The 21,527-nt window shown below is 44.1% G+C and overlaps 1 protein-coding gene across 1 annotated transcript in view; it reads left to right on the forward strand.

Annotated features, from left to right (window-relative positions):
• Tmem178b (transmembrane protein 178B) overlaps positions 1 to 21,527 on the forward strand; it is a 376,299-nt gene that overhangs the window by 117,005 nt on the left and 237,767 nt on the right. The window contains 1 exon segment of the mRNA NM_001195277.3: positions 3,472 to 3,585. Coding sequence (NP_001182206.1) covers positions 3,472 to 3,585 — 114 coding nt within the window.

The following is a 21,527-nucleotide window of genomic DNA, read 5'->3' on the forward strand; positions in this document are numbered from 1 at the left end:
GTTAAAAGTGCTGGTTCCCCCAGCTTTCAGGGAGCCTGGATAGGGTATCTCAGTTGTTTATCCGGGGGTGTTCTGTATACGTGTCTGTATGTGCTATGACATGTATAAGGTTGGAAACCACTTAAGTGTGCTGTTAGCTGAGCTAGGTTATTTTTGTCATATATCATCTATTGACAAGGACATGTTCTGAAAAAAAATCTTTCCTTAGGAAATTTTGACCTGCTTTGTGAATTTTATAGAGTGTGTTTACATGAACTAGGATTGCCATGACATTAGACATCAACAGGTACTATTACCTTAAGGGAATTTCATCCCGTCTGTAGCCTGGCTTTGTTTAAAGCATGGTGTTACAGATTACTTTATTAGGACAACTGCCATGGAGAAAGACGAGATCCAGGGACATTTTCAAAGTAGGTAGAATTCGATGACTAGGAAACAAGGGTTTCTCAGAGAGGAGGTAGCTGCAAAGACGATGTTGTAGACAGAGGGGGAGGTGATGCTATTAATAGATATTATTCAATTCAAGTGCATGAGGTGTAGATTTGAGTTGAGACAGTGGGGACTGTCTGGTAGGTACGTTTTCTAGACCAGGCAGAAGAAGAGTGCCGGCTGACATGTGAGGAGGTATGTTGGGGAGGTGGTGAGCAATGCCAGGACATGGAGAAGCCACAGGAGCTTTGTAGGTTTATCCAGAGTTAGGCTGAAAATCGAAGGCACAGGAAAAGAGCATATACCACTCTCCCAAACTTTGTCTCCGGATAGAGGCTATCCTGTTAGAGGAATGGCGCCAATAACTGACAACTGGGCAGTTGTCCAAATATGATTTACAATAAGGCATCGGTTTCACAAGGCTTTCTGTAAATTATTGCACTCTGCCAATTGCCAAGTTCCCTGCTGACAGTGGGCCAGGGGGTCAAACAATTCAATCAGGTGCCATCAGTTATAAATTGAAAATCAGTGGGGTGCAAAATGGATTACCATCAAAATCCATTCAGGTGAAAAACCAAATATCAAAACCCCTAACCTTTAAAAAACCACCCTTTTCCTGATTCTTCACAATGCCCCGACACTAAGTTTTTAATATCCCCCAGATAAGCAAACGTCAATAGAGACTTCAGGAGGCTGAAAGTGAGGAGGGAAGCAGCCCCATCTGGCCTCCCATTGTGAACTTGCAAAATGTGGTAGGTTCCTGACTTAATCCCCTGGTAATTCTGGTAGATTCTAAGACAATAAGAACCTAATGCAAGACAAGAACCACCTGGAAGGCTTAACTGTTTCAGCCAGGCTCTAGCATGTGGGTTCTGTGTATCTGGGCTTCGGTCTGAGAAGATGTCTTTTTAGCAAGTTCCTATGGGATGCTCATGCTGCTGGTGCTGGGGCGACCTTTAAGGACCTCTGACTTAAGATATAGGAACTGTTTGGCAATTTGATCACGGCAAGTTGATCAATAGTCACTTAACATTGTTTCTTTTATTTTTGAGGTTATAGTTTAAGCACACCATTTCCCCTGTCCCTTTCTTCCTTCGGAACCCTCCACACACCCTTCCTTCCCTTCTGGCCTCATTAATTGTTGGATGCATGTATGTGTAAGTATATACATACATATTCCTAAATATAGCCTACTCAGTCTGTATAAAGTTACTTGTATGTATGTATGTTTTGAGGGCTGACCATCTGGTATTGGATAACTAGTTGGTGTGCTCTTCCGTGGGTAAGATGATTTCTTCTGTGCTCACTCTTCCTTAGTTGTCTGTAATTGTTTGTGTAGGGTTGAAGCTTTCCTGAATCGACTTAAGCGTATCCATTGTTGTTCTTGCTCACCTCATGGTTAGGCACTCAAAGTCGGTAAAACTTTATGGATGTGGCTTCTGACATAACTAGGAGACATGGTTTCAGAGCAAACTCCCTGGTTCTCTGGCTTTTACAACCTTTTTTCCCCCTATTCTAAGATATTCCCTGGGCCCTAGATGTGGGAGCTGTTTTACAGATGTATCTATTTGGATTATGTCCATACAACTCTGCATTTTGATTGGCTATAATCTTCTATAATGATCTCTGTTTCTTTTCTTTTTAAAGTATTTATTGTATATATGTGAATACATTGTCTTCAGACACACCAGAAGAGGGCATCAGATCTCATTACAGGTGGTTGTGAGCCACCATGTGGTTGCTGGGAATTGAACTCAGGACCTCTGGAAGAAGTCAGTGCTCTTAACTGCTGAGCCAGCTCTCCAGCCCTGATCTCTGTTTCAAAGAGAAATTTCTTTGATGAGGGGTGAGGACCACACTTATCTGTGGGCCCAAGGACAAATATTTGGAATGTAGTTAGAGAGTATGCTGGACCAGGTACCGAGTCTGTGGTTGGTCCAGAGTTTTGTTTAAGAAACCTGAGAAGAAAATAGTTCAAAGAAATCCAGACTGATTTAAAAGCATTGTGCTCAGAAGTGAGGTTAGGAGGATGGAGAGAAAAAAAGAAAGGAAGGCAACCTTCCCATCCTATCCCCATTCTAGAAGCCTAGACACTGAAAGCACAAATAGTATCATTAGGGCAAGCTCTCTGTCCCGTGTGGAAACAAATTTATTTGACTGCAAATTCCTTTTATATTTGAAGTGGGGTGTGTGTGTGTGTGTGTGTGTGTGTGTGTGTGTATGTGTGTATGTGTGTATGTGTGTATGTGTATGTGTGTGTAGTTGTATGTACATGCATAGGTAGTCAAGAGGTCACCCTTAGTATTATTGATAAGTATTGATCCTCATGTGCCATCAACCCTTTTAAACTTTGAAAGCAGAGTTTCTTAAGGGTGGGTAAGCATGGGCACCACTTTTTGAAACAAACAAACAAAAACTTCTACTAGTCTGGATTTTGAGTCTTTTAGTCTATGTGTGACCTTAGAGATGCATTTTCTAAGTCAGCTCCATCTGATTGTAGCTTTACTCTCTCGTTCTTTTTGAGTCAGGCTTATTGCTCAGTGCAAACTGTAGCTATCATCAGGTCCAACATGAAATATGTTTCTTTCTTTGGGATGGACATTTGGATCCCAGGATGCTAAGATGGGGTGTGGTAGTTTGAATAGGAAAGACCCCCATAGACTCATGTGTTTTCAAACTTGAGCCCATAGGGGAGTGGCACTATTAGGAGGTGTGGCCTTGGAGTGGGTGTGGCCTTGTTGGAGGAAGTGTCGGGGTGGGCCTTGAGGTCTCTTATGCTCAAGCTATGCCTAGTCTCCTTTGGTTACCTTTGGATCAAGATGTGGAACTCTCAGCATCATGTTTACCTTCATGCCTCCATTCTTCCTGCCATGATGTGAATGGACTAAACCTCTGAAACTGGAAGCCAGTCTCAATTACATGTTTGTTTGTTCTAGATTAGAGTTGCCGTGATCACAGTATCTCTTTATAGCAATAGAAACCCTAACTAAGACAGGGAGTCTCTACCTCATTCACACTGGGTTTTCTATTTCTCTCTTCCAGGAGAGATTGAGAGATGCACGTACATCAAGTACCACTACTCCTCAGCGACCATCCCCAGGAACCTCACATTCAACATCACGAAGACCATTCGCCAGGATGAGTGGCATGCCCTGCGTAAGTGCAGCTGTGTCTTTTTGGCTGTGACTGTGCTGTGATGTCATTTGGAGGGCTTGGGGGGTGGGGTTGCACATACCTTCGGAGATCTGTGGGTGGTTTCAGCACTGGCATGGTCTACTATCTGTGAGAACCCACATCTCTGAGTCAGAATTGCCTGAGTTGGTTCTGACCGCATTGTAGATTTGTGGAGTTTGTTTTAGATTTTAAAAGACCAAACCAACCAAACAAAACGCAAACCACTATAGTTAGTGATCTTAATCCATTCTCCTGGTAGGCATTTGAAATTCTACCTACCTGATGGGATATGCTTTTGGGACTTAACTCTAGCACATCTCCAAGTTGCTTGAAATCCTATTGTGGCAACCAGAAGTCCCTTGTGTTGTTGGTAAAGGGTGAGGCATGCTCGTGGATTCAGGCTCTATCTAGGGGATTTGCACCTAGGTGGAGATCATTAAGCAGGAGGGTCTGGCTCTCCATACAAGCTTCTGTGTGCCTTCAAATGATAGCAGCTGGCCTGCATACGATCACACAGCAAAGAACAGAATTTCTATGCCCATTGGTTTGGGAATTTCTAGTCTAGGGATCCTTAGAGACTTAAATTATGATGAGAGAGTGACTTAATGAGCAAGCAGAGTTGGTTAGTTATTTTTACTTCTTCTCCATGGGAATACCCTGCCTGTCTGTGGCAAGGGAAGCTCTCAGTCATGGCTGGTCCCGTTCATCATGTTGACCTGCCCACCCTGTGAGAAAGCATGGTGTACTTCTATTGGGTTTGCCAGATGTTCTTCCTACATCATTTCTTTCACCCAACATCCAAAGGATTAGATCAGATTATAATTGCATAAACACGAACTTTTAAAAGTCACACCCTGATAGCCAGGCTCGTTAAGGAGGCAGTTCTTTAGGTTAGAGCATTCTTCTTGTCTTCATCATAATCTTCTTGCCTGATTGTCAGTGGAGCCTACCAGCTGTAGTCCACTCTTTGGCTTGACTTTAAGCAGCCATAGCAGGGGGTGGGGAACGGTGACATGAAAGAGAAGAAGCAAAATTAAAATAGAATGTTCTCTGGTTTCAGGAGGAAAACCATACCAAGAATGGGTATCGAGATGATAGTCCCTCAATGATCCTGGTTTGTGATGACAGAGCAGGTGCCAGAGCGTGGCCCTAAAAACCATACTGTTGCTACTGGCACTAAGTAGCATGTGAGGACAGAGAGCTAATGTTCAAAGAGTGTTCCCATGTGCTAGCCACCGAGCTAAGTATATCACATACATATTTAATTTTAATTTTAATGTGAGATTGGCCTTAGAGACTTTAGTAATCAGGATTATTAATTTCTTTTGGATGGTAGTTATGGAAGACTCCAAAGATAGAAATATATGGTGATAATTTCTGATTTCTCACAATCCACCAGTTTAGTATAGTCACTTAAAGGGATCTTCAAGGTGCATAAGCCTTGTTGATTAACCACACAAGTATAATAGATTCTGGGATTCATAATAAGATTCAGAATCTAAGAGGAAAAAAGTTACTGACGCTTCCAATTCAAATGAACTCAATCTGACTGAAGTTGCTGGGGTTCCCTACATAGCAAGCAAATACTGGATATCAAGGCCATGCCTCTTTTAAGGAGCTGGAGTCTAGGGTTGGAGAAGGATGGGGTTTGGAGAGAGACATTCACAAAGCAAATAATTACAAGGCAATGTGATAATTACAGCATAGTAGAATTGCTTCCAGCAATTAAAATAGTTTGTGGGTATTTTTTTTTCCCAGCCAGAAGGAAAATGATTGCAGTATAAATTGCAGTCACTTTAAGGGAAGCCTGGTGAACTCCATTGGCTGTGGCCGTGGTAGATGTCTAGAGTTGTAAGAGAATTTCCATCGTGCCATCCTTGGAAGTATGCCACATGGCATTAGCCAAGATGGAGAGAGCTTTGTGGGGGTCTTCTTTGAGCTCCGTGTGTCTCCAGGGTGCTCGTTCTCCAACTGTAGTGCTGTTGGGTTTTGAAAAAATCTAGCATGCAGCTTCTGTAGCCAAGCAGTGTGCCAGCTTCTATTTTTAACAGATCAAAGCCATTTTGACGATTGATACAAGCAAGGTCTCTAGCCCATGGTGGTGGGTGAAGTTGATGCTCCCCTTTGGTGATGGATTCATTTGCCTCTTTCATGAAGTCGCCTAATGGGCTATTAAGCTGGCAGAGAGCATTTGCTGTGGCTGACAGCTATGACAGCTATTTTAAGCCAGAGGGCGAGTGAGCATCTGTTACAATTGAGGTTGGTCCTGAGCATAACTGGCAATGCTGGATGGTGGGGGGGAGCATGGCCTGTGCTCATGTTAATTTTCAGAGGTTAGATTTTGATGACGTGAGGTAGGAAAGAGGCATAAACACCTCTTTTGAAACAAAGCAGAAGAAATTAAACATTAGGAAACTCATGGGATCAGCTCTGGAAAATGTGGGAACACCCCATCCCCAACCTGATACCTTGGGCTGGGGATGTAGCTTGGCAATAGAGCACTTACCTAATCAGTACATGTAAGCCCTGTATGTATCCCTCTAACTGGAGAAATGAAACCCTCATCAACTTTTTAAATAGCAATGTGTACTTTCATAGTCTAAAGGGGACAAAATTGAGTTTATCTGGTTATCATTTTATGATTTGACCTTAATATCATGTTTTATAATTTTTCTCAGATAATTTTTTTCTTAGAGGATTTTTGGCGTGGGGTGGTTGATAACTTGTTTGTTATGAAACAACTTAACAAACAACTTGAACTTCTGTTCTGTTTGGTCCATACACTTTTCACTGGGAATTTGTGTGTGGCCTGATCATTGTCGTGTGTGTGTGTGTGTGTGTGTGTGTGTGTGTGTGTGTGTGTGTGTGAGAGAGAGAGAGAGAGAGAGAGAGGAAGAAGAAGAAGAAGAAGAAGAGGAAGAGGAAGAGGAAGAAGAAGAAGAAGGAGAAGAAGAAGAAGAAGAAGAAGAAGAAGAAGAAGAAGAAGAAGAAGAAGAGAGAGAGAGAGAGAGAGAGAGGCTTTCAAATAGGAAAAGGCATGTTTTTGGCTTAAAGCCACCTTATATGTTTTGAGAAGTTAACCTGACCAATAGGAAGCTTAACTGTGGGGCTCTAGGCACTTCCATCTCTTGGTGGTAAACACAGCAGTGAAAGGACGAAAGGACCTGTAGGGCACTGTGCTTCCAGGCCCTAGTGTGTAACATGCTTACCCGATGGCTAAAGGCTATGGGGTGTTTGTGCACGAGTGAGGGGAGTAGAGGAGTTGTCTTCATGTCCCCCTGCTCTGGGTGAGTTATGACAAAGGCCTGACCCTGGCTTGGATGGCAAGGGTTAGTGAGGTCTGGTGTGTGTCTTTTTCTCTTCCTTACCAAGGGGGATGGCAGAACTCCTTCTAGAGCAGAAACCTGTGTTTCTGGTCCACTCAAGCCTATCTGCCCTTCAGTGTTGTTGACTTGCTTTAGTCCCGGCCCAGGTGGGTGGCAGAGGTGAGCCAGTGGCCTCTTTGGGCTGTAGGTGTTCTGTCTTCCTCAGTCAGATGTCTTGCTCAGGACTAGAGTAGGACAGGACAGTGTCATACTGGCTATCAAAGAGTAGACAGTGGCCTCAGAAAATGAACTTAGCAAATGCCACTGTTTGGATCAGTTGTCTGGCTTAATGCTCTACACAGGATAGAATCTGATTGCTGGTGACCAGGGGAAGCTGCTGGCACGGCTGTGGCATTTCAATAGCTGATTTCCCTCCTTTTACTAGAATTCACTCTGGTGGGCTTTTTACAACCCCACATTCAGTCTGAGGGGGCAGCACCTGTGAATTCTGTGTCCTCATGCACCCCTGCTCAAAATCCTGGACACAATCCCAAGGGGCTCTACCTTTGTCCTTCCTGTTACTGTGACCTCTGACCTGTCTTGTCTGCACAGTCAGCATCTTACACACTTGCTCAGGGGATGGTAAGGGCAGGTGTGTGTGTGTGTGTGTGTGTGTGTGTGTGTGTGTACATGCATGAACATGTGTGCACCTCTGTATGTCTGAAAGGCCTGAAACAGGGACCCATCAGCTGAGGTGGGCTGGCAGAGTCACTGAGACTAAAGGTGCCTGAAGCTGCTGGGCAGACACTTGTTGGAAGATGTGAGAAGTTTGGCCTTCCTAGTCCTGACTTGATCTACCTGGCAGGGACTCAGTGACAGCTGTGCCTGAGGTCCCCAGTGAGAGCCCCCAAGACTCAGTCAGTGTGTCTGTGAACTCACAATTCTGTCATTCGGCTTGATGTGGGCATGTAAGATAGAGGTCTCAGCTCACAGTTGGTTGCCCCTGGCAGGAAAGATCAAGGAGCTGGGACTCCACTCCTGAAATCAGATCTTCTTCATTATCTTTTCAGAGACTGAGAACGAGGGAAGGAGATTTTCCTGAAGCCTCCTCCTGTCAGAACTGAGGGTTTGACTAATTAGATTGGATGGCCACATTGCACATTTTCAGCTGGCTGGGAGAGAACTAAGAGGAACGGGAGGATAAAGGGAGGGAAGTAGGGAGGAAGGAGGGAAGGGGAGGGAAGACATTTTCCTGGCCTCAGGCCACAACCACACCCAATGTTCACACATGCTGGCCCTGAGGCTATGCCCCAGGTATATGCAACTTGTCACAAGGCCCACACAGGTTTGTGCTTGCCTCTAGTGAGGGAGTCTTGCACCCTTATCCTGTGTCGCAGCCATCTTGTCAGTGTGACAGAACACTTGTGCTACATATTGATTCCTGTTGCAGCTAGGTGTGGGGAATGCAGAAAAAGTCCAGCCCGTATCAGAGAAAGGAGAGGGAGGAGGAGAGAGAGTGAGACCGAGATGGAAACACAGACTTTGCACAGGAGACAGGCATTGTAATCAACTGTTGCATAGTTCATTCCTGGGAATTGAAACATCCATCCTGGAGGGAGGGGAGAAGCTCCTGCAACTTGTCAGGCATAGGGAGTGTGGAATGTTACAAGATTTACTAGGTTCATACAAGCAGCACCAATGGTGACAGGAAGGAGCCACTCCCATCATCAGAATTGCAAGCTATGCTGGGAGGGAACTCCGAGGGTGGGGTTTTGTGAGGAGGACAAGAAATCACAGCTCAGAGCTGTCATGTTCACCGCAGACACCTAATGGCTGCTTACTTCCTCAAAGCTCTTCTAGGTTAGCTCAGTCTTGGGGGACCAGCCCCGCCTGTGTTCGTACGTGGGAAGATGCTATGAAGTGCTCCCTTTCAGTGAAGATCATACCTGATTCGCCTCATCTGGCCTCTCCTGTACTCTCATCCTCACCATGCGCTCTTTCTAGACTCAGACGACCTGGTTCGAGTCTCCTTCCACTCACCCTCAACCTTGCACTACAGGCAGTTTGCAGTTTCTCTCTGTGGCACTGGCCTGATGACCTCAGGCTTCGTCCCAGTGCCACCTGACTTTGCCGTTGATAGCTCAAGCCAGTCTGTTCGTCTGTATACAGCTGCTCTCCATAACTTCTTCCTAGTTGGACTTCAGACTTCCACATCTCAGAGCAGGCAGGCTTCCTGGTCCATTCTTCTTCAGCTATCCCTGGACGGTCAAATAGATGTTGTGGACCAAGGGGCTTGAGATGGAACCATCGTAGTCACCATTCACTAACCACCCTTTGTTCACATAGGCTGTGGTGTTATGCTCTTTCCTCGGAGGAGGAGGAATCCAGTCTGCTGCTGTGGCTCTTTGCAGATAAGGTAACCAGGCCGGGGAGCAAGGAGCTACCCGGAGATCATCTCAGCCTCAAAGGAGCCTCCGAGTAAAGACTCAGAATCCTGGCCTGAACTTTGGCCCTGTAGCATTTTTTTTCCATTTCTGCTTTTGGCTTATGTTATGTAAAACGGCCTAATGAGGTAAACATCCCAGCCCTTAGCATCTTAGGTCCCCTGCAGTGTCAGCCATTTTCCTTCTTCTCCTTCTGTTTCTGTGCCCAGCCAGTGCTAGGCTCTCACTGTGTACAATCTGTTCTGAGCTGTATCTTACTTGCAAGAGCAGCATCCAGAGGGGTCTTTAGTAGCAAGAAACCATCTCTAGAATTGGGAAAGCTTGGTAGCACAAAAACCCAATCAGCAGAGCCTTGCTATATGTTGCTTGGTAACGAAAAGTCCTTGCTTTTTGCAAACCATTACATGTCTCTCCACCCTGGCTCCTGCAGGGAACATAGTAAACCTTTTGGGACATCCAAACAGCCTGCAGCCCAGAGGCTGCCCTGAGCCTGTTCTCCCAGCACTCCTGTGGTGTTACTGCAGCAAGTCAGGCAGGGAGAGCAAACCTTTAATAGGACATTGCACTTAGAACCCTCCTTTCTGCAGAAACTCAAACAGGGACATTTCTTCCCTCACAACACTCCTGCCTGCCCATATGTACTTCTCTGTACTTTATTCTACTCTCTTGGGATTTTTCCATAAAGCACATCCCCTAATTTGCTGAAGCATTTGACCTTCCCTGGATAGCATTTTTCTAAATTGACTTTTTCAGGGTCTGACCTAAAGAAACGAGGGGGAGGGGATTATAGTAGCATAGTACTACATTGAATTCATTAGCACCCATGTAAATGCCAATTCACCTGCTTAACTAGTTGGAGTGGTAAAAGCCAGTGCTGAAGATGGGTTGGCAAGAGGGAGGGTAGGTTTTCGTGGGGTGGAGAAGGATAGAGGTCTGAAGTGGGAGTGGAGAGGGGTATGGTACAGTCTTCTGTGTTAAAGACATCCATGTACTGAAAGAGATCTGAGACCCATTGTGTTGGCATAGCTGCAGCCTTCAAGCCACAATTCATCTGAGTGTGCAGGTCCAATTTGGTGCAGGGAATTAGTCAGAAGTCTAGCCTGGAGGCATTCTCACAGCTTCTGCAGATTGGAAGTTATTTTCTGATGGCTGAGTAGACTGCTCTCGATGCCACCAGGGGGAACTGGGCACAGCCCACTGGCCCCCTGCATTATTTGTTCATTTACTTATTCGATATCCATGGAGTGCTTTCACTCCGAGAACCCCCGTGCTTGGTGCTGGAGGGGATATTAAAAGATATTCTGCTTCCCAAATTGGATGATGCATTTCTAGGTACTGGCCAGGCAAGGAACCAACCTGCTTGCCGGTTGGTGTTTATTGACTACAGAGAGTACAAAGGACAATCTCGCCAATTTATATATATCAGGGGTCCCAACTGCAATACTTAAATCGGGATTCATTGTGGGGGAAATAAAAGCGACTTTTAAGACAAGACTGCCAGATCACAGAGGGTAGAAAGCATGGGGATTGTGTGGGATCTGCCTGCCTTGTCCCTCTCACGGGAGCTGTCCAAGCTCTGGGTGCTGACAAGGAAGCTCAAGGGTTTACCCAATCAGAGCACAGCAGCCAACGTTGGTTGGTGATGTAGTAATGAGGTAGGCCTTGGTGCTGGCTGAGGGTGCCAACACCAAGAACAGCTCAGGGATGGAATGCTGAATCAAGGCATCGACGTCTAAGCACACAGACTTCTGGCATCAAGGCCGGGGTGGAGACTATGAAATCATAGGTACGACTCTGGGATTCAGAACACCATGATTCATTTTCTAGGAAGGAGGTCCAGCCAAGGGGAATAAAGTCCTAGTTTTCCATGAAACCTGAACTAAGAGATGGGGAAAATATGCAATAGATAACAGTAGCTAAGAGAAAACTAGGATACACAAGGCAAAATGACCATAACGAGATGTAAGGCCATTTAAGTAAGAGCCACAGTTCCAGCAAGCACGAGGCTTGGTTATGGGACAAGGAAAAGGGGTTTTGAATATGGGTGCGGTTGCAGAGAGGTGTCTGGGAGATGGAGATGCCAAGGCATAAAGGGTAGCAATATTCTAACTGTGGAGGCAAAGTCTTACCAGTAGAACTGAGTCTATGGCCCAGCAGTCCATATCATCTGGATGTAGATATGCACATTTCTAGGTCCCAAACCAGACACTAAATTGGAAACTTCAGGGTTGGGTCCCACAATTCTGTAACACATTCAAGTTGGAGATCTTTTGGGCTGAAGGGCATGCCATAGGCTGTTATGGTCAGAGGTGGCTCAGGATGGATGAACATGGGCGCCGTGTGAGGGCTAGGAAATGGAACCTGTTTCAGAGTATCCTCTGACGGGCTGTGCTGATGTGGGTATACAGTTTGGGAGATGTAGTTTCCATCCATCTGTGTTGAATGAAACAGCAGGGATGAGGCAAAGTGAATTTCCTCTTCTGCATTATGTGTTTAAATACCTGGCCTCAAACCTCTGTCTCGGATCTACAAAGTACTAAATTACTCAGAGGCAGTCTTCGCCGTGGGAGACTGGGTTGAGTTTGGGCTCTGCTGGCTCTTTAGATACTTGACCCCAGGCAAACAGTTGTAAGTGTTTTGAACCCAGTCTATGCCATCTGAAAAAACGAAGCAGTGATTTCTGTCTGGGGACTTATTATAAAGTTTAAATGAAATAAAATGATTCATGAAAGATCTCTTGGTAACTGCATAAAGTCTGACGCTAACCAACATTAGAGGCTTTCATGTTGGAACCAAGGAGATATCCTAGGTGCTGAGGTCCCCAAGAGACCCAGGGGAGATGCATCTGCAGTGGCGTTTTTCTCAATGAAGACCTTTCTGTTCTACACAGGGCAGCCTGTGAGTGGGCTTTGCTTGCCTGAGGTTGTGTGAGTTGTCTGTTAGGGGTTTGCTGTCTACACAGGTGTGTGCATCGGGAGCTCACATCAAGCGTGTGTGGGGTGGGAGTGGGAACCAGCTGAGAATGTTATTTTGTGACAGTGGCATATTGTGAGACAACTTTCAGAAGCAGAAGCTCCTGAGTGTTAGGGATCCTCAGTGGGAGAGTAGCAGCCCTTAATTTATCAGTTGTATCCAATGAGAATGCTGTTTAGACAACAATATGTTTCTGACAGAAAATTTATGTACTAGATGTCTGAAAAGCAACATTTCTTAGTTCTGAAGGCAAACAAGACATGAGTGCATTTGCAGTGAAAATTGCCAGGCTCTTAAAGCAAGCTTTCTTTTCTCTGCTGTAGCCCAGCCCCGCCTGCTAGGAGGATGTAGCCAGCCTATCATAGGCTCTATGAAAAAGGAAAGTTTGTTGCAGAGGAGGATCCCCAGGGAGAGTCTGGCAGGGAAGTATGCAGGTGGGTAGGTGGGGCAGCTATGGGGAAAGAGGCTGCTTTATTTACAGCCCCTGCCTGGGTGGTCCACAGAGCTAGACTTGGCTGTGGGTGGGGCTTCTGCACGTTTGTATTGTTTAGTAAAAAGGATCAGAACTTCACAGTGATTGATGGCTAACCTTGTAGATTGCCTCTGAGCTACAGATGATTTTGGGAGCCGCCCGGTTCTCCTGCTCATGTTCTCCACTGTTGTTTGTTTTTTTGTTTTTCTCTCCCTTCTCTCCCTGGCGTTTAGTCTTAGCTTGAACTTGGAGGTTCATAGCAAACCAGAAGGCCTACATAATTCCAGGTCATTGTGGCTTCCTGAAGTAGTTGATCGTGGAACAGTGGCCTAGAGGTCTTGAGAAGGGGAATTAAGACTTAATCTTATCTGGCTTGCTTTCCTCGCCTTGCATGCCTCAGGTTACACTCCCTGGGAAGTTAGTATAGGGTACAATGCCACATTCTTAGGTCCCTTCGAACTCATTCCAATTAGCACCATCTAAAGGAACTTCCTGGTGTGATAAGTGTCCGCTCTGCCCAACATGGTAGGCACACACCACATTTGGTTGGTGAGTACTCGAAATATGATTCCTTCACAATAATAGACATAAAAGTAGGGTGGGGACTCATAGGGAAGAATGAGAGGAGGCAGGGGGATGAGAGAGGGTATGGGTGTACCTGTGAAAGTAACCAAAAGGTATTACATGGCTAGTATACAATAGTCAAAGACTTAAAAGAGAAAAGAGATATGACTGCTTTAACCAAGAACCCGAGTTTTAAATTGTATTTGATCTGAGTTAATTTAAATTTAAATAGTCACAGATGGCCAGTGGCTATTGCATTAAATACAGCCATTCCAAATGAGCAATCCTTCTATTTCTTATGTGAATGCTACTTCCAAGTTTTAACCTGACTATGCACTAAAAGCACACCTTTGTAGGCTACTTAGATATCATGGCCCTTGGCTTGGGGAGAAGAGTAGATATTTCTTAATAGCTATCAGGTCCTGTGATTACAGGCTACCCTTGGCTTCCAGTGCCCACAACTCCAGAACTATCTGAAGCATTACTTGTCTTTTCTGCTGATCTTGGCTCCATGAAGGCAAAGAGAAGGATAAGAAAGGAAGGTCTCACTATCTGTCTATGCCCATCACAAGAAGGTTCTCTGGGAAGTAGCCATAGAAGGAAGAAGGAATGGGTGTTATTTTGCAGGAGGCAGAACCTAGGCTGGGATGTATGTACAACCATGGCATCCTTTGGAAAGCATTAGCCTAGGCATGGCCATGCATGCAATCTCTTGATTCAGGCTGAAATGGGCCTTGATCCTTCCACATTGGTCCCTTCTAAAGTGTGGGCTATTGAAGTGGGATGGTCTGGAGCAGGTGGCCCTCTATGTCTGCATAATCCCTAGAGAGCCCAGGACTGGAGGCTGACATCAGTCTCCCAGGACCTGGGTAACAACAGGTCCTGTGGTGAAGTGGGACTGCTCTGTGTCCCATCCCAGTCTTTACCATGTAAGCATCTTCTGAAGACGTCTGCGTTTTCTAGGAAGGTAACTGAGATGCAAGAGGTAGGAAGCTCCCCATAGCAATAGGGAGAGATGTCCTTGGGCATTGAATGTAGGATGCTTTGAGTGCAGAGTCTATGCTCTTCTGCCCACCCACCCCCAGGAGCCACCCACATCATCACCCATTGCCCTTCCTTTCTCCCAGTGGACCGCCCACTTCCATCTTCACCCTTCCTCCACTCTGCCTAACGTAAATGAGGCAGTGAGCAAGCAGGCTGCACGCCTGCCATCTAAGAGCTGGGACATTCAAAAGAAATGAAAGGAAGCTATTCATTTTCCACTCCTCTGTTTTTCTTCTTCATTTAATTACTGGTATCACAACAGGATTGTTTTCTATTGCCTTTCATTGCAAATGTATAGTATTTCATCTACATTCTGAGTTCAAGATGCTCTTGTGGGCTACCCTAAAAACCCAATAATCATTTATAATAGACAGGACTTCTTTGGAAATGGGTTCTGAATTCTAACTAAGTGACTCACAGATGAGGTTTTTAGAACCGAAAGCTGGAGTCTTCGCATCTTTCTACTTTCTAGGCAATTTAGCCTCTGAATGAACTTGCCATCCCCACTCTGTCTACACCTGCCTTTGTTAGGGAGGATCCCCCTTCCCTCAAACTTGACACTCCCAGCCCACTCTATGAAAGCAGACTCCCCACTCCTCCATGTTCTCAGCCTATAACCAGCTGCTGATACAAAATTAATGAATGTCCCTTGAGGTGCCCTTTGTAGGCTTAAATGAATGAAATCTGGAACCCAACCAAGGAACATCAAGTGTCCTTGGTGTTAGGGATTTTTCAGTCTCCACCTCCAGTGTCACTTCACATTGGTAAAATGAAACTAATTAATATACATGTTCCCTGAGGAGGCTCTCTGCTTGGGCACCTGGCACCAAATTAGAAATGAGCAGTTAGAGGTGTGCGTGTAGCCTCCTAAAGCCGAGAGGCTGCTAAACACGGGCCTGGAGGTGACACATTTGACTGACATCAACATCTCTATTTCATCCATCCCCCATCACACTGCCTCACTCCCAGAACGGCAGAGCCTGCCTGGTTACCATGGAAACAAGGAAGTGCAATTGTACACAAGTTACGCCTCCCCTCCACGCTCAGGGGCACATTCTCTTAGGAGAATGGGTATAGGGGAAGGGAAAGGTCCCTTCAGTCAGTTGTCCCTGAGTGTGGATGTGGTGTAATGCCAAGGGCAGTTTCCATGCCAGCTGCTTCCTCATCCTGTCAGTGTAGGACCCTCCACCCCACCCACCAGTATAGCCTAGTCAGAGTCACATGACAACTATCATCTTCCTAGCCTGTGTTACCTTTAGTTTAGGGACGAAAGGAAAAATTTTCCTTTCTAGGAAGTTCAAATTGTTCCTCATTGGAAGGAGTAGGGATGTCTGGCTGATGGGCAAGTGTTGACATCTGGCTCCTTGTTTAGCACATCTGAGAAATGTTATAATTTTAATACAAACCACTAACCTTACTCTGTTCCCTCATGAAGTGGGGGTAGAGGAGCTGGGATCTTGAGACTTTACAAGTCCTAGCCAGAACTCTGTACCAAGGAGCCATGTTTGGTGGTTCTTGGAATGACCACACGAGTCTGGCCTTCATGGCTGGTAATGACTGAGGGTGTGTGCTGTCCGACAGTATTAGAGGTAGGAGTCGGAGTGGCCAGTGAGCCTAGAGTCTCTTCGAGGGTGAAAGAACAGGGACATGGGATGAGGATGGTGAAGGCCAGTGCAAGAAGATGACAAGCAAATGCTATCTATCACTGTGTCCAGAGGAGACACAATCACAAGTCATAACAGTGTCATTTAAAATGGACCCAAATGTAGGCATACGTTTTTTGCAACCTACTGTTAATAAGGATTCAACCTTTCCTCTAGCCCACCACCCACCAGAGGTAGTGGAGGGGGAAAGTTATTAGAATAGGGGGGAAGTGGACCTGTTCAGCAATAGTTCTTTGGGGGCGAGCTTGTTCTTCTTTGGCAGCTGCAGATCAGTCCTCTAGGCACAAACCAGCAGCTACAACCCAGTCCTTACAGCAGGCAGACACCAGGCATGAACAGGCAGCTGTAGTTCAATCCTAAAGAAACCACCAGGCTTGCCTACTGGCCTGAGGCAAGGCCACAGAAGTGGCAAGTTGCTGCAGGAACCTCATGAGCAGTTCTTGGGTGAGTTTCTCTCAGTGGTGGTGTTACCACAAGTTGAACTCAATGCTACATCAAGGCAAACCAATATATGCATATCATTAACAAAGAATAACGAGGTGGAGCAAACCAAACCAATGCTCAGTGCTTGTCTCCCACTGTCTGGGGGGGGGGTCATAGTTCCATTCCTTCATCGAGTGTCCTTTGAAGTGTTTAACTATATCCAAACAGCCTTCCATCTGAGTCTGCTTCAGGAAAATAGTCTTTCGCTTTCGCTTTAGCAAGACATCCTTTCACCTGTGTGCTCCAGCCCAACATCATTTGACATAACTAACTTTCCAAAAACCTAGAAGTTTCCACGCCACCCAAACACATAAATCATTTATTCTGATAAGATGTATTGTGTTTCTCCCGTTCACCAAGAACTCTTCTAGACTTTGGGTGGGAGGAACCACAACACCTGGACACATGGAGATTTTTTCTGTCTTGTGTGATAATAATGATCAAATCTGAACGCTTAGTACAGATGTTCCAGGGACTCTGTTAAGTCTCTTCATTTGCACTGGGTCATAGAAACACTAACTACTATGAGGCAGCTGCTCTATCTGTTTGACACTTGAGGTGAAAGAACTCATTGAGGAGTATGAATGGGGCTGGAGAGATGGCTCAGCCATTAAAGGCTAGGCTCACAACCAAAGAATATAAGAGGAGTATGAATGTATGGATAGTATGACTTCATGATACCTTAGTACAGATGGATGGAGGAGGCAGAACCTAGACTTTGTGAGAAGCCATCAGTGGTATCCTAAGTCTCAGATAATGTTGCTACATAGCAGTGATAATGAGACTCATAGAATAAGGGGGTGAGGCCGCCTACTAAAGAAAAATGGGTGTATATATATATATGTACATATATATATGTGTATATATGTATATATATGTGTGTATATATATATATATATATATGTGTGTGTGTGTGTGTGTGTGTGTGTGTGTGTGTGTGTAATGTGGGGAGAGCTGAGGTTCTGAGACTCACAGACAAGGTGCACATAAGCTCCTGTGGCTGTTTTGTAACATCCCTGCAGGTGTGCAGTTCCTGATATATCTGAGAGTCATATTATCAGTAATACCTATATGCAAGGAATACTAGAAACTTCTAGAACACTAGTTGTTCTTGATGTATAGGAACTAATTAGATGTTTTTGTTGAGCTGATACTTCCTTTTTCATACCTAGAAATTCAAATTCAAATTGAACCTAGGCATTTGATAGGGATTGTCCTCTCCAAAACTCATGTTGGTATTTTGATATTTGATTGACATTATGCTAATGTTGGAAGGATGGGGCTGTTGAGAGAGATTAGATTATGATCCAATGAAGGGATTTGCCTTTTTTATGGGACTGGATTAGTTACCACAAGGGTGAGTTACATGTAATACCTGTATTTTGGAGGACCATAAGGTCCAGGTCAACTTGGGCTACATAGTGAGACCCTACCTTATTATCTCTACCCCTCCAAAAATAAAAAAATAAAAAGTGTGTGTTGTCCTGAAGTAAGGACGACTCTTGATTCTTGCCTCCTTTGCACAACCACTTTGACTGTGAATTGAAGTAGCATGGGACCCTCACAGGCACCATGATCTTGGGCTAGAATCAAAGGAGAAGTAAATAATTTTTCTTTATAAATTACCCAGTATCAGGCAGCCTACTATAGCAACAGAAAATGGACTAACACAAGTTTCTAAGAAATGGATGAAGCATGTAATTTTTGGTCTATAAGTCATAAGGCTGACCTTAAAAAAAATCCCGTTGTTAAGCAAATGCACTCTTAGCATAGCCATTAGCTCAAAAAATTAATTTTGATGAGTATTTTATTTATATAAATTAGATATACCAAGACCAAACCCTTGCTTTTTTTTCTATTCTAGTCAACTGAAAATATATCAAATTATTTGTGAAAAATGAAAGTTAACTAGTTGTTTATGAACTCAGATTTAAGGAGCCCCTCTTGTCCTGTTTTTAAAGTGTGATTCTCATTTAGGAGTCACGAGAGGCAAAGTCAATGAGTGCCTATCACTAACTCTCAGAGGAGGGATCTGCTGTCCGATATCTTCCTGGGTTGGTGCTGTGAATAATTAAACACCGTCCTGGCTCCCCTTTTCTTTCTTGAGGTTAAGCTTTATAAAAATTGCATGACAAAGGACTGGCTAAGGAGTGGCTGGCATCTTCCATATCAGCTGAGGGGAACCTCCAGAGTTGTCTCTTAATATCCTCCACAGGCTTCTGGGAATATGAGTCTCCCTCAGCTGTGGATGAAAGTGAGGGAGGTGCAGCCAGGTCTCCTCTGTAGTGTGGTTTCCCTGGCCACCCTGGGCATCCTTCAGGAAGTGAGTGGATGGAGCACTGTTTCTACACTCATTACTGATCAGCTTGGTCGTCATCATAGGCCTCATCATTAAATATTTATAGGTTGCTGAGTGAAAGGCAACTGTTGAACAGATGGGGCACCCTTTTCAGAAGCCTCCCAAGACTATCTAATTCATCTCTTTCCCTGGGATGGAGTCTCCTGAGAAAGAATCTCTAAGCATGAGTTAATTGATTACGATTAGTATTGTTTGTTTTTTTTGGGGGGAGAAGAATCTTGATTGCAAGTCCTTAAAAGGACTTGTGAATGTAATTTGAAAGATGCTATAGTTCTTTTTTGAAATGTTTGCCCCGAATGTGTCAGTATATAAAGTATATATAGTTTCTGGCTAGGATTCAACTTGGGGGTCCAAAAATATGTGTGTGTGTGTGTGTGTGTGTGTGTGTGTGTGTGTGTGTGTGTGTGTGAAGTGAATAAGACTTGAAATCCGACAGACTAAGGCTGAGTTAATCAAAGAGCTGTTAAGGAGCTTGAAATGTAGTAGTAAATCCAGTTAATTTTGGAAAGGAGGAGGGCGTCTGAGACAGATGTCATCATTAAATGCTACTCTGGACTGCAAGCATTTATCCATCATCTGAATCCTGTGCATGTCTCTGATCAGTTCTGTCCTACAGACTTAACCCAGCCACATGTCCACGGAGTAGGGGGAAGAGCCTTTCCCTCTTCCTTGTTATCATCACATATCTGTGTCTCTTATATTTTCACTTTCTTCCTCCATCATCTAGTTTATCCCAATTAAGACATGATTATTATGAAAAAAATTTGATGGAAAAATATAAAAGAAGAGGAAAAAGAGTCACCCAATAAATGAATAACTTCTATGGAGTAGATATTTTGCATTTCTTCCTGTAGTACTAGTATTTCATATATGATTTTGCATCCCATATATTATTTATAATTATAAGAAAAAATATCTGATTGATAAACATTTCTCCTTGTTATTAAGGGTCTTCAAACATAATGTTAATGGTGTCACAATATTCTTCCATAAGGATATACATAACTTAAATGTTTATATTAGCTACTTCTGCATGACTATAATGTTATAGTGATAATTTTTATGAATAAATGGTTATGTTTCTGATAATTTGTTTAGAATAAATGCCGAGAATAAGTACAATTGGATCAAAATATAGAAACTCATGTTAGGTTCATTAATTTTTTTTAAGATTTATTTTATGCATGTGAGTGTTTTACCTGTATGTATGTGTGTACCATGTGTGTGCTTTATTCTGCAGAGGTCAGCAAAGGGCATAATGGTTTCCCTGGAACTAGAGTTATGGATGGTGGTCATCCACCATGAGGGTGCTGGGATTGAAACCTGGGTCTTCTGCAAGAGTAACAAGTGCTCTTAACCACTAAGACATCTCCAGCTCCACTTTTTTCTTCATAGATAATGCCAAACTGCTTCTTGGAGAGGTTGAGTCCATTTACAGTCCTCTCTGGTTTACCTGAAAATCCCCTTCCTACCTTCAGATCTATGCTTATTTAATTGATGAAGAATAGTTACTCTGTTTTGAAAGTTTCATTCCTGTGCTTATGACAAGAGCTGACTTTGAGACATTGCATTTGCATTTCTCCTCTTTGTTGCCAACATCTCTGAGTAAGTCACTCACAGTTAAGCATCTTAGGCTTCTTCGCTATCATTTGGGTCCGCTGACCCCGGGCCCCCTTTACTGAGCTCATGGAAGGAACAATAGGACCGTCAAGGAACTTTGAAATTAATCTACATTTTGCAATTTGTGCAAAAAACCGTAATTAGATTCATTCTCCAGAGGTAATCCATTAATATAATCAATGAATGCAGTTACTCAGAATGTAACCTTAAGAAAAATTGCAGATGCCTTATAAAAATAAACACTCGCTTAGTAAAATAATTCCACAGTTAGTACCAGCCATTTCTGGTTTTTTTTTTTTTTTGTTGTTGTTGTTTGTTTTTTGCTTTTTGTTTTTTTTGACATGGTGTCTCCTCTGTAACATTCTTATTTAGGGATGGAAGTGAGGCCTGATCCTTAGATGGTGGAAGGTCTCTTTAAGATACCCCCTTGCATGGTGGAGAGCTCTGATGCCTGATGGGGCTTTCAGAGAGTCATGCTCTTATTCCAGACAACTCTCCTGTGGCTGGCTAGCAGCTGCTTCACATAATCGACTATAGCATCTTCTCAGAATTGCTTTATGCATACACCTCAACTCTTCGTGTGTGAGTATGTGGCACACTCTTTCTTCCTTCCTTTCTCTCCTTCCTCTCTCTCTGTCTCTCTCTTCCTCTGTCTGTCTGTCTGTCTGTCTGTCTCTCTCTCTGTCTCTCTCTCTGTCTCTCTCTCTGTCTCTCTCTCTCTCTCTCTCTGCGTGTGTGTGTGTGTGTGTGTGTGTGTGTGTGTGTGTGTGTGTGTGTGTATGCCCTGAGGATCAACACCCAAGGTTGTCTTCTGTCCTCAAAATGTGTTGCAGAATGTGTGTGCACCTACATTTATACACATATTATACACGTATAGACATTGGACACACAGAAAAGGATCAAAAAGATAAAATAGCAGTTTTGGTGTGAATTATGCACGAATTGGCTCAAGCTTCTTTTCTTCTTTCTCTAGCTTAAGTTTTTCTTTTTTTAAAA

Source organism: Rattus norvegicus, chromosome 4 (assembly GCF_021556685.1).
Source record: "Rattus norvegicus strain SHRSP/BbbUtx chromosome 4, alternate assembly SHRSP_T2T, whole genome shotgun sequence".
Taxonomy (NCBI): Eukaryota; Metazoa; Chordata; class Mammalia; order Rodentia; family Muridae; genus Rattus; species Rattus norvegicus.